The following is a 17,401-nucleotide window of genomic DNA, read 5'->3' on the forward strand; positions in this document are numbered from 1 at the left end:
GAAATCAGCAGTCGGGCACAGTCGGATGCTTAACCGACTGAGCCACCCAGACGCCCCCCTGGGTGCCCTTTTTGTACACGGTTTAGTTCCTATCCATCTGCTTTGTTTGCCTTCCCAGCAGTCTCACTGTCACATGATTAGAAATGGAAAAGAGGCCATGTTGACTGTTTATCAAGAGGGATAAGGAAAATGACTGTATTTATCATATCTTTACCTCTGTGGATTCTTTCCTGGGCCTTTCCTAGTGATATTCAGTCTATTTTGGGGATTCCAGCATCAGCCTGCCCGTCCTTATGGAAAGCCTCAAGGGAGCTCTTCTCTGTGTTTCACACACTAATCTTCCCCTTTGTGCTTTTTTTTCTTTTAACCTCATTACTGTAGGGAATTCAATTGGCAGCCTTCTTACTAGATGTTTATAACTCGTATCTGGGAATAATCTCAAAGGAAAAGAGACCTCATTCTGTTTCAGAAGATACTGCATTTTGCTTAAAATATTTTATTTGGACAACCCAAATATTCATTTTATTTTCTAAAGGCAGGAAATTTATTTCTACAGATTTATCTGTAGCTTTTTAAACAATTGGCATTGCTATGACATTAACAGCTACATGTATATATGCGTGTGTGTGTTTAGAACAACATTTACAGAATCAGTATCACTTGAATTTTTTTCCATTATTCAGTACGATATGCGTTTTTCTCCTTTTCGAATGGGTTTCTTTGAATTTATTGGATATGGAAAAAGACATGTTTATTGTATCATTCTAATTTAAGCTCACTGTCTCTTTTCCAGCAATTACTCTTTTTTCTCTCTTGTGCAGTAGTAGAAAACGAAATCCAAGCAAGCATTGACCAGATATTCAGCCATCTAGAACGTCTGGAGATTCTGTCCAGCAAGGAGCCCCCGAACAAAAGACAGAATGCCAAACTGTGAGTGTTGTGACGCCTCTTGTCCAGGGGAGGCTGTCAGATATTCTGAAAATCCATTTACACATTGAAAAACTGAGACTCTGTGAAGATGAAGTCCCCCTAAAGGGCACGGTTTCGTTTCAATGATATTTCCTCAAAATAAAAAGCCTGTGAGGTTAGGGGCTCAGAAGCCTGTGTCTCCTTACATTGGGTCATTTTGAAATTTTGCCTCCAATACCGTTTTTCTGGCCAGACCCGTGGCCTTACTTGAAGCCTCCAGCAGCCAGGGAGGTGTGCACTGCCCTCTGGTTCCTGCTGCATTCTTGGATTGAGATGAAATCTTGCCGTTAATCACTTCAATCAGCCGATTTATAATGAAATACTGATGTAACATTTGATACTCCGCCATGAAATTCAAATGAAAACCCTCACCACCTCCAGCCCAGCCCCTGCTCCCAAAAGTTCTTATGAAACTTTGTTGTTGCTTTACTCGAAAGGTGCCCTTGGGCTCCTTCTTGAAAAGCGATATAATCCATGGCAGGTCAGGGAGAGGTCCTTGAGCCTGCTTCCTGTCACGTGTTCCCTGTCATGCATCCAGAATCAGAGACCAGCAGATGCTTAAGTAAAGCTGTTGGGATCTCTTGTGCTACAACCGTACTTGAACCACAGGCCGCTTCTTTATTTTCAACATCAGTGATCAAAATCAGATCATTTTGGTGGGGACAGCATGCAGTGGTGTAGGGAGAAGTAAGGAAGTATCTTTCTTGAATACGAAGGCTGGCCGCTCAAAATGTGTGGCCCTGGGTTTCTGGAATGTAATCTCTGTCTCCATCAATTCCAGTCGTGTTGACCAGTTAAAGTATGATGTCCAGCACCTGCAGACTGCTCTCAGAAACTTCCAGCATCGGCGATACGCAAGGGAGCAGCAGGAGAGACAGCGAGAGGAACTTCTGTCTCGAACCTTCACCACTAACGTAAGCCAGGCTCCTGGTTGGGGGGCGGGAGGGGGTGGGGGGCAGTGTCTACAGGCACTCGGCAGCTCGTCGCCACTGAAACTCGGGTCCTGGAGCTTCATCTTTGTAGGGGGTGTCCGAAGCCGATCGACTGGAAGTAACAGTGGGCTTTGTGCCTTGCCACAGACACTAGACCTAGACAGGGAACCTCCTTCTCTAACACGAAAACCCGAAGCGGAAGCAGTTAAAGTGAAGGAGTGGGCAGGGGTGAAAATGACCTGGGTTTGACTGAGAGGTGGAAGTTCACATGGTGGAAACGGTTTCTGATCAGGTAGAGACAGATGATGAGAACTGAAACCATTTGTCATGAGGGGCAGCATTTCAAAGCTGCCTGCAGGCACTTGCCATCGTGCTGTGTATGTGTGTGGTTCCCGTGTCAGATGCCTTAAAATGGTTTTGCCCCAAATCTGAGCAGCAGTTTGGAGGAATTTGTTAACAGGTCTTTTGTTTTGGATGGATTGCTTGACTTGAGCCTGTTCAAAAGTGGCCTGGTTGGTGTGCATGTTTGGTTTTTGGGAGACCCTTGCCCCTGCCCCTCGGTCTTAATAGGATCCATTCCTGCACATGGCTGTTGATGGCTAGAGGACACACTGGCCTTTTTCAGGTCCCTTATAATGTATTTCCACCAAGTGAGGTGGGTTTTGGGTTGTTTTGTTTTAACAGAGAGGTTCATTTTCTAAAGAGGTCTTAGCTCTCTAAGCCTGCCATCAGAATTCAAATCAGCCCACGTTTCACAGATGCTTAAGTCTCTCTGCTGTGTCCACACTTGCAGCAAATTTCCCTGAGTGTTTCAGAATGTGCCTGTGTAGTTTCTGCTTCTCTAGAGTAAGCAGTCAAGTAACACTGATTAACAATTCAGAAGTGTGATGAGGATGTGTTGGAGGCATAGTGGTAGGCACAGCTGTCTGTCTTCCTTCCTTCCTTCCTTCCTTCCTTCCTTCCTTCCTTCCTTCCTTCCTTCCTTTCGGTAGTTTCAAGTTTTCATAGCTGCCTTTCAAAAGTGTAATGAATTCTACAACACGCCAAAAGGTGTGTGGGCTTTTGATCGCTATGGCATTGGGTACTCAAACCTCTTTTAGATCAGGGATGATCGCTCAGAATTGTTTTGTTTGCATATCAGCTCGGTGCGGTGCTCTGCACGCAGTGCCCCTTAATCAAAGTTGACTTTGCCAAATGAACTTCTTGCCGGTCACTCTGTGAGCTGGAGCTATGATATGTTTTTCTGAGTGATAATGCCCAATTAGGTCTACCCTTTCAGGCGGAAGGGTAAGAACGATTTGTATACAGAAGGCACTCAATAAACGCTTGTCGAATGAAGAGACACCTCTCTTTGATTCATTCAAACACTGGAGTCTTGTGACCCACTGAGCATTAGCTGTATGCCGAACATTGTTGAAGATGCTGAGAGTAAAGCTTGTGAAAAAGTGAAAAGCTGTGGTCCCCGCCTGCTTCTCGAAACGCTCCCGTGTTAGCAGGGGGCACTGAGAGCAGGTGCATGAAAAGTGATTCTGAACGTATGCAGCAAGGAAGAGGTGGTTGAACCTCTTCGTGGTGATTGAAAGAGGGGAGAATGACCGTGCATGGCAGAAGAATGTGCGATTGTCGGGAGGCGGGAAAGAAGGGAACTATGGCCAGTCCTGACTGCCTTCTGTATCCAGTCCGCTTCTGGTGTAAACTTAGAGCCCCGAGGCCAGTCTCAGTGTTTCTTCCCACAGGATGGTTAAGAGGGCCGGCTCTGCACTCAGTAGTGAGATACAGGCCCCGCTGGACTGAACAGCTCTGTGTGATCTTAGATCTCTCTGAGCTTCAGTTTCTTCACCTCTAAAATGGGGATAGTACAGTAACTGTGTTATAACATTAGGATAAGGATTAAGTGAGCTTAGGGTAATGGGCATCAGGGTGGAAAGTACTTGATCGGTGCCAGTTTTTTTCTTCCTTCATTTCTTTACAGCCCTTTCTGGACTGCTGAGGAGAATTGTCCCATCCCGACTACCCATTAGGCCTTTGTCTCCTTTGTCCTTAGTCAGACTCCGTCTAAGTGCAGCGACAGCTGTAGATAAATAAAACAGCTGCAGAACAAAAGCAAACCTGTGTTAAGGGAAAGCCAAGGAAAGGAACATTTGGAACAAGCTAAGTTAATAGGGGAGTAGTCAGAGAAAGCCTTCAGGAGAAGCCCAGCAAGACCTTGCAGGACTGATGTTCCTTCTTAAGTGGTGGTCATGGTGGAGAGGCAGGAATTCACAGGCCGTGTGTATCTGGCTGTCTCTCTGGCTTGGCCTTGGCCGACAGGCGGAGCAGTCAGACCCGCTGGGACCCCAGGAGCTGACCAGGCGGCAGAGCTAATCCTGTGCCTGCGTCTCTTTCACAGGACTCTGACACGACCATCCCGATGGATAGCTCGCTGCATTTCAACTCCTCCCTCCAGAAAATTCACCATGGCATGGACGACCTCATCGGAGGCGGGCACAGTATTCTGGACGGACTGAGGGCCCAGAGACTGACCTTGAAGGTGGGGGCTTTTCTGGGGGACAGGGAGGAGGCCCTTCGTTCTGGCCTCATTCACCAGTTGGGTACCCGCGTTGACGTCTTGGTTACGTATCCTCGCGTTTTGTTATTTTGGTGGTGAGACAGAGCCCTGAGTCTGGGGTCCTTTCTTTTGGAGCTGAAGTATGAGGAGTCCACAAGTGACCACCTTCCCTTCGCCCGCAGCTGCTACTTGTGCTTGCAACGAACCATAATTTGGCATCACTTGGTATCTGGGTCTTTTGCCGTTTACTGAACTTACCATGAAAGTGGCTGCTACGATAGGCACCACTAAGACCAAGAAATCCCACAACTGCCGAAATTACAGAATGCACGATTCTGAGAAGGCACACGTGGCCACACGTGGCCCCTCACCCTCACGTGGTTTCCCGGAGAGCCCCTCCTGCCGACCACCTGATAGCCGAGACCTTTTGTGCTCTTGTAACTGAGCCCCTGTGGGCGGGGCCGGAGGGCTGCCTGGGTTGACTAGCCGCAGGCACAGAAGGGCTTCTAGAGCATCTGGGCTGGCCCGTAGCAGCTGCCCTCTCCGTAGCCCCAGGTATTCCTAGAAGCCCCGCCCCACTGGCCGAGGCTCAAACCCCCTGGGAGTGGTTTACAGAAACATTACACAGATTCTGATGTCAGTCATGATGTTTCAGCCTCAGCCCTTTTCCTGTATCAGCTCTAATGGATAATGGGGTGTGGGCTGTGCCTATTATCAGGGTGTGGTCCCCTGTGAACGCAGCACTCCCAGCCACTGAGCTGTGAGAAACAGTCACTCGGAAGTGTGAGATTTATCTTAGTTTTTGTTGGACCGCTTTGAGCCCGTCAGCCCCGCGGGACTTCAGTACATTGCTGCACAGCCCCTGCCGTCGTCACCAGGGAGAAAGTCAGGCAGCCCGCAAGTGTCCCTCACGCCCTGCTGCCGGCCGTGGTGCTTCTGGTGGTCTGGAAGTGTGTCTCCAACAGCTTCGCGGGTGCCCCTCTTTCTGAACGGCCACCTACTGTAATCTGAACTGATACGTGATGATTAATCTGCCCTTTCTTTAGAAAATTGCCCATATCTCGGGCAAACAGTAAAACCCTTTTAGGACAAGCCTCCCCGTGTCTCACTGACGTCGACCCGGTGGGGTAAGGTTAGAGCTTATTGCCAACGCGAATGTTCGCTTCCTATCAAAGTCTGATATCACTGCGGAGTCTCAGCGGCATCTGCCCCTGTGCTGTCCCCAGAAGGATGCGCAGGGCAGCCCAGTGAGGCGGTTGGGGTCGGAACGTGAGGTTTCTAATTCAGTTTCCTCTGTACACCCGCTGCTACCTACCCGCCTTTTGGTCTTGATTCTCTCCATCCTCCTCCCACCCCACTCCTGCCTAAACCGTTAAAAGGAGTGAAGTTGCTGGGCCGTGGCTGGGGGAAATTTGTGGCTGGAAAGGAATACATTTTTTGAAATTTATGTTAATTTTCAGGTGATTTTAGAAGCTGGGTACTTGTATTACATGCAGGGATGAAATAATCTGCCTTCAGAGCTAAGCAGAATCTTTTTTTTTTTTTTTAGAGTTTACTTATAATTTACTTAGGGTGTGCGTGCAAGTAGGGGAGGAGCAGAGAGAGACAGACTCCCAAGCAGGCCCCGAGGTGTCAGCGCAGAGCCCGGTGTGGGGCTCGATCTCACAAACCGTGAGATCGTGACCTGAGCCGAGATCACGAGGCGGACGCTTACCTGATTGAGCCACCCAGGCGCCCCAGAGCTAACCAGAATCTTTAGCAAGAGCCTAAATTTCACCATCACTGTCGTTGCAAAAACATGTCTCTGGCCTCCGCTGGCAACGGTAAAGTTTGACCCGAAAGATCTCTTCCGGGGAGGCTTGTTCGTCACTGGGCTGAACCCAGGGTTCGAGTGCCTGTCCGTGATGCCTCATGCTGTTTTCACTTCTGCCTCTTCTGTCTTGCTGGTTAATGTGTTGTTCATTTAAAAACTGAATGTGGGGCATTAGGTTAGATGCCGTCCATCCTGATGGGCCACGTGTGTGGAAGCGAGTTGGGGTCTGCCCAGCATCTGTTTATACTTGCCGCTTCGTGAGCAGTCAAGTGTTCTTAAGAACAAAAATTGGAAAGCAGAGAGGAAGGGCAGGCTGAGTGCTGTGGGCTGTTGATTTAGGAGTAAAATACTCTTTTGGTCTTGATGGCACGTATACAAGGGGTCATTGCGTTGGTGACGGTCGTTCCACGTCACCCGCTTCAGACCCTCTCGCGAACATGGACATTGACCCACACGTTAGACGCAGCAGAATCCCATTGTGTTCCACACAGTCAACGGGCCGATCGCCAGGATTTTGGGGTCAGGGAGCAGAGGAAAAGTTCTCTGAGGTTTCCTTTTTTAAAAATATGTAAAACATTCTCATTTTAAAATTTTCTCTTGAGGTGTAACGTACATACGGTAGGCGTACGGATCTAATTCGTGCGGGTCCTTGAATTTCGACAGATGCATATACCTTTGTGACTCACACTGCTGTCAAGACCTAGACCGTCCTCATTGCCCCCGGACAATCCCTCATGCTCTCCCAGCCAGCCTGCCTGCCTTCCTTCCAGGCAACCACCGTTCTGATTTATCTCACTGTAGAGTAGCTTTGCCTGTTAGTGGACTTCATATAAATGTATTACCAAGAGCGGCTTCTTCCTCTCAGGAGTGTTTTCCAGGCTCATTCATACTGTTCCAAGTTGGTAATTAGGTCCTTTTTATTGCCAAGTAGTATATCCCATTGTACAGATACACTATAAGTGGTCTATCCATTCTCTGGTGGATGTACACCTGGGTTGTTTCATTCTGTGTTTTCCTTTGGAAGCTTTATGTTTAATTCTGTGATCCATCTCAAATTAATTTTTGTGTATGATAGGAACTGAGGATCTTCTTACAGACATGTGTATGGGACATATGAGACATGTATGTATATATGTCCACGATATATATATGTACTAGGGTCCATCATTCCTGCACATTTGTGGAAAAGGCTTTTCTTTCCTCCTTGCTTTGCTCCGGTACCTTGATCAAAAGTCATTTGACCACAGAGTGGATTGATGCTGCTTATGCTTTTAGGTATGACCAAGAGACTGTCTCTAGGAGAAGTCCCATTCCTTGGCAAAAGGAGCTGACCTTTGTGTTTCCTTCTTTTCTCGTCCGCTCCAGGGGACTCAGAAGAAGATCCTTGACATTGCCAACATGCTGGGCTTGTCCAACACCGTGATGCGGCTCACTGAGAAGCGGGCTTTCCAGGACAAGTACTTCATGATCGGTGGCATGCTTCTCACCTGTGTGGTCATGTTCCTCGTGGTGCAGTACCTGACATGAGCCAGCCCCGCCCCGCGGCTGAGCGTCGTTCCCACCGTGCGAGAGTCTGTGTGAGTGTGTGTGTGTGAAAGAGAGAGGGGGGCCCAGAGGCTGCCTTCTTAAATGTATGCCCTTCTTAACTGTGAAGACCACTGGGAGTCATCGTGATCTGTAAGGTAGCGGGCGTTTCAGACCTGCTCTGTTTCCTGTAACACCTTGGAGGGGAAGCGAATGCTACCAAGATGCATGGTCCTAAGGAAATGAGAGTATCTCCTCGCTCTCTCGCTCTCGCTCTGTCTCGCCGTCTCTCACCCTCACTAGGGGTGGAAGTGATGTAAGGGTAAGGGGTGAAGAAAGAAGAGGGAGGGAAAGAATGGTTTTGCTGTTCTTGTCCATGTAGCTGATGCTCGCCCAGGGAAGGCTTTTTTTTTTTTTTTTTTTTTTTTTTAAATATATGAAATTTATTGTCAAATTGGTTTCCATACAACACCCAGTGCTCATCCCAAAAGGTGCCCTCCTCAATACCCATCACCCACCCTCCCCTCCCTCCCATTCCTCTTCTCCTGGTCACCCCCTATGTGGCCATCTTTCCATCATTCATCTTTCGAAGCCAAGTTCAAAAAGCAACCCTCCCTGAGAAGCCCCTCCCAACATTCTATATTCCTTCCACAATTATTAACTGAGCACTTACTATGTACCGGGAACTATTTTAGGGGCTGGGGACAGAGACATCAACAAAGCCCCTTCCTTCACAGTGTTTGCATTCTAGGGGGAGAGGCGAGTCCCAAACACACACACAAACATATGAAGCACTTCCTGGTGGTGATAAATATTATGCAGCAGAATAAAGCCAGGGGAGTGAGAGGTAACCTTGTCCTTGAAGGGGAAGTCAAGGAATACCTCTCTGAGGAGGTGACATTGAGCAGCACTGAATGAGGCAAAGGACCGGGTCGCCCAAATGTCCGGGGAAGAGCATTCCAGGCAGAGGGAGCAGGCAGTGCAAAGGCTTCTTCCTCCTCCATGGTGGGGCTAGCTTCCTTCTGCCCAGGTTTTGCACACACCTGTCTTGTGCTGTCCTTCTCGTTTTATCTTGTCTTACGGTCCTTTAAGGTGTGTGTCTTCATTCTTGTACTATAGGCCCTCTGAAGGCACCAGCTGCCTTTGACCCAGCTAAATGTCCCTCACTGGGTTTTGCACGGGTCATGGCACACAGTAGGCGGTCATCAAGTGCAGGAGACGCGGATGGACAGCGGGATGATGAGCGGTTGTACTGAGGGGCAGGTGGATGGACCGAAGGGCGAGGGGAGAAGCTAATGGGTGTTTCCAGCCAGCTTGCCCCATCTAGCCTCTTAGGCCTTGTTCCTTTCTTCTGCTTCCCCGTCTCCCTTTCTCCTCCGTATCCTTTGTCCCTCAGTTCAGAGCCCTCTAAAAACCTTCTTCTCCCTGTTCTAAGGGCTGTGCCTGGCTTTTGTGGAGAGCAACTTCAACCTATCAAAGGTAAATGAAAATGCAGACGACAGCTTCGACTATGGCATCTTCCAGATCAACAGCCGCTACTGGTGCAATGATTACAAGAGTCACTCGGAAAACATTTGCCACGAGGACTGCAAAGGTCTGGCCGGGGTCTCAGGGTGGGAGAGGTGAGAGGATGAGTGGGGTCTACTCACAGGACTTCTCTTCCCACTCCAAGCCTGGGAATGCCCCCAGAGGGATGGCCCGAGGAGTCCGGGAATGCCTTTGCTGAGCAGAGGATTTGACTAGTGGCTACGATGCCCCTCCGGTTAGGAGATTCTCCAGGGTGCAGGCTCCAGAAAGGCTCTGCACACCCAGTAGCAGAGGACAGCAGCGGCCAACATTTATCGAGAGTGTGTTATATACTAAGCACTTCACATGCCAGCTTCTCATGCGGTGGAAACTATTATGATCCCCGCTTTACAGACGAGCAAACTGAGGCTCATAGAACCAGTGCTGAATGCCAGACTGGTGGCCCTGAAGGCTCAGCTCTAACCATCAAGTACTGACTTTGTGTGGTTAATGGCCTGGTTGATTGGAGGCCAAGGGCAAACTCCCCACCTCAGAGCCACTCCTGGAGGCTCCACAGGTCCATGACTTTGCCCCTTACTCCCTCTTTCGTACTCTGATCAACATCCCTGCACTCTTGACCTGAAGAGCCTCTCTCATTAGGCAAGGTTTACCTTGGCCTCTGTGCTGCCTGTTTTGACATTTCCTTTCCCTAGAAACCCTCAAACGTGGCGTGAACCAGCATGTACCCTAGCTAGGATGTGTGGTAGTAAACATACATTTACTCCTGCCCCTCCTGCCCCCACCCCTAGCCACCCTTGACCTCTAGCAGCCATTGTAGAGATATCTCAATGGGCCTCTGGGAGGGAGCCCTTGCCTAATCTGGAAGGACTCAGCCCCTGGGGGGCAGGGAGAGCCAGTGTCTGCCTCAGTCTCTGGGACTGTCTTCTGTGTTCTCACGGGTATTCTCTGCCTCCCCTTCAGAACTGCTGAGCCCCGATCTTCTCTCAACCATCAACTGTGTGAAAAAGATTGTGTCTGGAGCAGGGGGAATGAAGAACTGGTGAGGAGGTCACTGTGGGACTAAGTTAGCAGGCAGAGCCCCAAGAAGGATGTAGTGACAGGAGGGGACAGGAGGCAAGGACTCGACCCCTTCTAACCGTCTAGAAAAACGTGGGAGAGCGGCGGGGCTCGGAACTGGGACTTACAAGACTTGGGATCTGGGTCTTTCTCTGATGTTGTATTAAAACCGTTTTGGACACAGTAGCAAAGCAACTTGAGTGAGCTGAGGGAGATGGCTTCAGAGGGGACAAGGTGTCTCACCGAGCTTACCCAAGGGGTCTCTTCTTGGGAAGAGAATGGAGGCGGAGCTGGGAACTGTCAGTGTGGCTCTGCTGACAAGTTTTTGCCTCCTCGTGCATTTCCTTCACTACTTTCTTTGTAGGGCAGTATATTCTGCTCCACATTCCAGAGGACAGATCGTGGCTGCCCCCAAGCTAACGGGCTAATGTTCTGAGCAGTCACGGAGACTGGCTAGTCTCAGCCCCAGAGTCCAAGGGGCTGGGATAGAGAATCTGATTGGCTCAGCTTGGACCCATCATCCCCGCGTGGTTCAATGAGCTGTAGGTGTGGGAGCAGTTAAGCAGTACCCTCATGCTGGCCACGGGTGGGGGGTGGGGCTGGCCCTCTCCATAATTCGCAGCAACATTTTCTATAAAAGGTGCGTAGCTCCTCAGCTGAGCAAATACCCCCAAAGCTGTCAGCTTCCCAATGGTAGACAGTGCAATGGTTGCTTCACTTTTCTGAGCTTCAGATTGGAGATGGAATGGAAAAGTGAGTAAGACACACGGATAAGAATATCACATAAAAGAAAATATATGTAGCCAATAATCATATAAAAATATTTTCCATCCTCAGTAGTCAAAAAAAATGCAAATCAAAATCCTAATAATTTTATTTTAAAACATCTGGAAAAGTAATTGCTCTTTTGTTGTCAGTGTCCAATACTTTAATCAAAGAAGTAAATAATAGAGAACTGATTACATTTACAGACCATTCCAAGCTTATTAAGGAGGAGAGATAAGTTTAGAATAAAAATGGTATAGATAAGTTGAAGGATTGGTCAGAAGTAAAATAAACTTAATACACACAATGGCACAGTAATACTCTGAGGTTAAAAGCATCAAGCTACTCAAATAAAAGATGTGGATTGGTTATTATAAAAAATTTGTAGATGGAGAATACTAGGAGTCAAATGGACCACCAATAGAATGTTACTTAGCAACCTAACAGGAACTGACAAGTTGCAATGGTGTCATTCGTCTATCTATCCGAGTCACCCCAACATTTTTTGAGTGCCTACTGTACACAACTTTCAGAGGGTATAAAAATAAAATAATAAATATAAATCTAACTTTTAGAAAGACTAAAAAGCAACTCTATTTTTTCTGACATGTTTATTTACCCATATGTTAATTCTCTTGACATAGAATTTTTTGGAGATTTATTATTAAAATAATTATTCAAAGTGGAAATAACCTTATTCTCTGAAAGCATAGGAGAAAAGAAAGGAGAAAATAAAACTTATGTGTAATCCCACTACCCAGAGCTGAACTTTGGTATTTTTACATATATTTTTCTAGGATTTTTCTAAGCATGTGTGTGCGTGTGTGTGTGTAAGTGTGGTATATACATATGCATAAACACATAATTAGAAAATATATATGTTGACTCACATGCATACAATTTTGTTACCTTTTTCTATTAACTTTATATGTTAGGCAACCTTCCATGTAAATAAATATAGATCCACACTGCCTTTTTAAATATTTAATTTTTTTTTTAACATTTATTCATTTTTGAGAGAGAGAGAGAGACAGAGCATGAGTGGGGGAGGGGCAGAGAGTGGGAGACACAGAAGCAGAAGCAGGCTCCAGGCTCTGAGCTGTCAGCACAGAGCCCGGCGTGGGGCTTGAACTCACAAACCGCGAGATCGTGACCTGAGCCGAGGTTGGACGCTTAACCGACTGAGCCACCCAGGCACCCCAACACTGCCTTTTTAAATGGCTGTGTGCCGGGGTCCAGCCCCAGCAGGTCCAGGGGTTCCCGAAGGATGCACGGCGTCGGCGAAAATAACAAATGGACACGGACAACAACAGTGTGTTAGACTGGCCGCTTTATTGCGGCAAACGTGGCATTATATTTGTTAGCAATTTCCTTGTAGCGTGCGTCATCTATGTTTCTTGGCTTTACCTAATTCTAAAAATGTTCCTTTGTGTAATCACCCATTAAGGGACAACATGGTTATTTTCTTGTAACGTTACAAGAAATTGATTAATTTCTTCATATTATTTTCATTATGTATCTACGTTTATTTATAGTCTAGAAAGCGTTTGCTTTGCTATTTTCATGAAAGGTCATCTATCTCTCAACACCTCAAGTGGAACATTTACAGGGACATGACTTCTTAATTGTTTCTTTGAACCATTTGTGTATAAGGAACAAAAGTTATTCGCTTTGGTCTGGGGTGCTGGGAGGGAGCCAAGAGGGCCCTGGGAACCCACGCCTTCTGCGCTCCCAGGGAGACAATGTATACCTAGGAACTAATGAACCATTCTGTACCTTAACCCACCAGGTCCAGTTATCATCTGGAATGCCTCCTGGGGGCCAAGTGGGCCTAGGGGTTGGAGTAATTTGTATCCATAGATACATTCCTTTGTTGCCAGGGTGGGGATTTCAAATCCATTTGTCCCCCTCCCTGGCTGGGAAATATATGGGGCTATCCTTCCTTTAGGTAGAGGAGTCTTTACAGGGGGTGGCAAGGGCTGGATGTAGGCCCGCATAATTTCCCTGCGGAATCTTATTTCTTTCCCCCGTGGTCCTTTTCCCAGGGGGCCTGTCATGGGCAATTCCCCAACCGACAAATCCCCAGGTACTTTCATTGGTAGGGGGGCTGCCCTGACCAATGCTAAGGCCAAATCACATAAAAGCAGGAGTACAAGAAGCTTCGCTGTCGATGGGCCACCATGCAGTCCCGATCCATCCATCACCCGGGCCCTGCCATCAGGCTGGTTTTGGCAGCTGTGAATTTTTCTGTGGAACAGATCAAAGCACAAAAACAAATTGTTTTGAAAAATAAGCTATATAACAAATAATCTAAATAAATATGTCATTTCTAATATTTTTGCTGTTATAAGCAGGGTTTTTTCTCTTTATCTCATCAGACAAAAGATAGGTCACTAAAATTGAAATTGCTAGGTCAAAGGATGTGAACATTTTAAGGCTTTTAAGTAATACTGTTATTAGAAATTCAAAGCAATAGGGGCGCCTGGGTGGCGCAGTCGGTTAAGCGTCTGACTTCAGCCAGGTCACGATCTCGCGGTCTGTGAGTTCGAGCCCCGCGTCAGGCTCTGGGCTGAGAGCCTGGAGCCTGCTTCCGATTCTGTGTCTCCCTCTCTCTCTCTGCCCCTCCCCCGTTCATGCTCTCTCTCTCTCTCTCCTCTCTCTCTCTCTGTCTGTCCCCCAAAAAAAAAAAAAGTTGAAAAAAAAATTTTTTTTTAGAAATTCAAAGCAATAAATCTTTAGAGCTTTAGATTTCAAGACTTCAGATGTAGTTTCTTCCAGTTACCTGGATTTACAGTTGGGGAAACTGAGGGACAGAAAGATAAAAGTGTACTCCAAAGCCATACAACCTATTTTATTTTATTTTATTTGTTTTTATTTTATTTTAATTCTAGTTAGTTAGCATACAGTGTTGTATTAGTTTCAGGTGTACAATATAGTGATTCAGCAATTCCCTGTATTACGCAGTGCTCATCAAGATAAGTATCCTTTTCATCCCCTTCACCTATTTCATCCATCCCCTCATCCACTTTCCCTCTGGTAACCCCCAGTTTGTTCTCTATAGTTAAGAGTATGTTTGTTGGTTTGTCCTGTTCCCCACCTCCACCCCCCACCACTTTGTTCATTTGTTTTGTTTCATAAATTCTACATGTGAGTAAAATCATATGGTATTTGTGTTTCTCTGACTGGCTTATTTCACTCAGCATTATACTCCCTAGCTCCATCCATGTTTTTGCAAATGGCAAGATTTAATTCTTTTTATGGCTGAATAATATTCCTGTGTGTGTGTGTGTGTGTGTGTGTGTGTGTGTGTGTGTGTGTGTGTATCACATCTTCATTCATCTATCGACGGACATTTGGACTGCTCCCATAATTTGGCTATTTTAAATAATGCTGCAATAAACCTAGGGATGCCTGTATACCTATGAATTAATGTTTATTCTTTGGGTAAATTCCCAGAGGTACAATTACTGGATCATATGGTAGTTTTCATTTTTTGAGGACTCTCCATACTGTATTCCACAGTGGCTACACCAGTTTGCATTCCCACCAACAATGCACAAGGGTTCCTTTTTTTTTCTACATCATTGCCAACACTTGTTTTTCCTTGTGTTTTTAAATTTAGCCATTTTGATAGGTGTGAGGTGATATCTCATTGTGGTTTTGATTTGCATTTCCCTGATGATGAGTGGTGTTGAACACCTTTTCATGTGTCTGTTGGCCATATGTAGGTCTTCTTTGAAGAAATGTCTGTTCCTGTCTTCTGCCCATTTAAAATGGATTATTTGTTTTTCTGGTGTTGAATTATATAAGTTCTTTATATATTTTGGATACGAACCCTTTATTGGGTATGTCATTTGCAAACATCTTATCCCATTCAGTAGGTTATTGTTTAGTTTTATTGGTTGTTTCCTTTGCTGTACCAAAGCTTTTTATTCTGTGGTAATCCCAGTAGTTTATTTTTACTTTTGTTTCCCTTGCCTCAGGAGATGTATCTAAAAGGATGTTGCTATAGCTGCCTCTGTCAGAGAAATTACTGCCTCTGCTCTCTATTAGGATTTTTATGGTTTTAGGTCTAACATTTAAATTCTTAATCCATTTTGAACTTTTGTGTATAGTGTAAGAAAGTGGTCCAGTTTCATTCTGTTGCATGTTGCTGTCCAGTTTTCCCAACACCGTTTGTTGAAGGGACTGTCTTTTCCAAATGCATATTCTTGTCTCCTTTGTTGAAGATTAATTGGCCATTTAACTGTGTGTTTACTTCTGTGTTTTCTATTCTGTTCCATTGACCTATGTGTCTATTTTTGTGCCAGTACCACACTGTTTTGATTACTACTGCTTTGTAATATAACTTGAAATCTGGAATTATGATACCTCCAGCTTTCTTTTTATTTTTGAAGGTTGTTTTGGCTATTTGGAGTCATTTCTGTTTCCATACAAATTTTAGGATTGTTAGTTCTAGTTCTGTGAAATGCTGTTGGTATTTTGATAGGGATTGCATTACATTTGTAGATTGCTTTGGGTAGTATGGATATTTTAACAATATTCTTCTAATTCGTGAGCCCGGAATGTCTTTCCATTTGTTTGTGTTATCTGCACATTCTTTCATCAGTGCTTTATAGTTTTCTGAGTACAGATCTTTCACCTCCTTGCTTAAGTTTATTCTTGGTATTTTATTCTTTTTGGTGCCATTGTACATGGGATTGTTTTCTTAATTTCTCTTTCTGCTGCTTCATTATTAGTGTCCATACAAACAATTTTAGATAACATATGTTAGTTTAAATTTGTATTCCTTAATTTTTATATTGAAAAAAGTGTAGACCTATATTGAATATCTTGGTAAAAATTGCAAATACAAGAAAAAGTTTAATAACTGAATATAAAGGTTTTTTTTTTGTTTTAAGTTAGTATTTTTAGCTTAAAGAAGTTTACAAATTACAAAATGGAAATTATCTCTTCACCTCAATCTTTCACTACAATTCTTCATAGTACACACTGTTAATAATTTGGTAGGTAGTCTTCCTGGATATTTGTTATATACCTTTTAATTGGTCTCATATTGATTAGTGGTGAAGTTACCTCTAAAATTTTTGCTATTACAAATAATGCTATAAAGAGCATCCTTGTTCATCAATTCTTGCACATTTGTGTAAATATTTTTATAGGATAGATTTCTAGAAATGAAGAAGCTGGGTCATAGGATATGCATATACCTATAGGAACATGGTTTATGTCAAGTCATGTTATGTTGTCCAGCTTTATTGAGATATAATTGACAAATAGAAATTGCATATATTTAAAGTGTACAACGTAATGATTTGATATACATATACATTGTGAACTGATTACCAGCTATCAAGTAAATAACATCTCCATCACCTCACATAGTTACCTTTTTTGTGTGTGATGAGAACACTACTCTCTTAGGATATACTCTCTCAGCAAATTTCAAAGATACAATATAGTATTATTAACTATAGTCACCATGCTGTACATCAGATTCCCAGAACTTGTTCATCTCATACCTAAAGTTTGTATCCTTTGACAAACATCTGCCCACTCCCTCCACCCTCCAGAATATGTCATATACATAGAGGTTACATTTTCTTTATTCATCTGTTGGTGAGCATTTAGGCTGTTTCCATTTCTTGGCTATTGGGCATAATGCTGCAATGCTTGAAGTGCACATAGTTTTTTGAGATAGTGCTTTTATTTCCTTTGGGTATCTATCCAAAAGTGAGCTTGCTGGATGATATGATAGTTCTGTTTTTAATTTTTAGACAAAACCTCTGTACTGTTTTTGGAATTGGCTATTCCAATGGATTTTAAATTATCTGCGTATTTTATAGTTTTATTGAGGTATATACTTGACTTATTTAAAGTATACAATTTGAAAATTTCTACATATGTATATACTTGTGAAAACTCAATCCCATTATAGCCCTTTGTAAGCCCCCATTCTCTTTCCACAACCCCCCCCCCACTACTTCCCAAGCAAACACTAACCTGCTTCTGTCACTACAGATTGTTTGCATTTTCTAGAACTTTATATAAATGATATCGTGCAGTAAGTACTCATTTTTTTTAGTTTGATTTCTTTCACTCAGCGTAATTATACTGAGATTCATCTGTGCTTTGGTACATATCAGGTTTATTTCTTTTTATTGCTAAGCAGCGTTCTCTCTTATGGATGTGCCATGATTTGTTCATCCTTTCATTAATTGATGATGTTTGGATTGTTTATAGTTTTTGGCTATTACAAATAAAGCT

At 44.7% G+C, this 17,401-nt stretch overlaps 2 protein-coding genes across 17 annotated transcripts in view; both read left to right on the top strand.

The window, feature by feature from the left end:
- Positions 1 to 17,401, top strand: part of LOC124512839 (leucine-rich repeat-containing protein 37A3-like) — a 340,529-nt gene that overhangs the window by 110,198 nt on the left and 212,930 nt on the right. The gene's annotated exons all lie outside the window — the stretch shown is intronic.
- Positions 1 to 17,401, top strand: part of LOC124513568 (pleckstrin homology domain-containing family M member 1-like) — an 80,611-nt gene that overhangs the window by 43,015 nt on the left and 20,195 nt on the right. For 9 of the 16 annotated variants that reach the window (XR_006962434.1, XR_006962433.1, XR_006962432.1 and 6 more), the window contains 6 exons: positions 822 to 930; positions 1,751 to 1,883; positions 4,291 to 4,431; positions 7,628 to 7,839; positions 9,222 to 9,408; positions 10,274 to 11,890. Coding sequence is in view for 1 of the 16 variants with exons in the window: in XM_047081694.1 (XP_046937650.1) it covers positions 822 to 930; positions 1,751 to 1,883; positions 4,291 to 4,431; positions 7,628 to 7,789 (545 nt within the window). In the remaining 15 variants the exon portion in view is untranslated. Of the gene's footprint in view, positions 1 to 821; positions 931 to 1,750; positions 1,884 to 4,290; positions 4,432 to 7,627; positions 8,033 to 9,221; positions 9,409 to 10,273; positions 11,891 to 17,401 lie in introns of those variants that run through there. The other 7 variants (XR_006962431.1, XR_006962430.1, XR_006962429.1 and 4 more) reach the window with 3 other exon arrangements.

This window comes from Lynx rufus, unplaced genomic scaffold (assembly GCF_022079265.1).
Source record: "Lynx rufus isolate CCGP_SWC_20201006 ecotype Redwood Valley unplaced genomic scaffold, mLynRuf1.p SCAF_18, whole genome shotgun sequence".
In the NCBI taxonomy this organism is placed as follows: domain Eukaryota; kingdom Metazoa; phylum Chordata; class Mammalia; order Carnivora; family Felidae; genus Lynx; species Lynx rufus.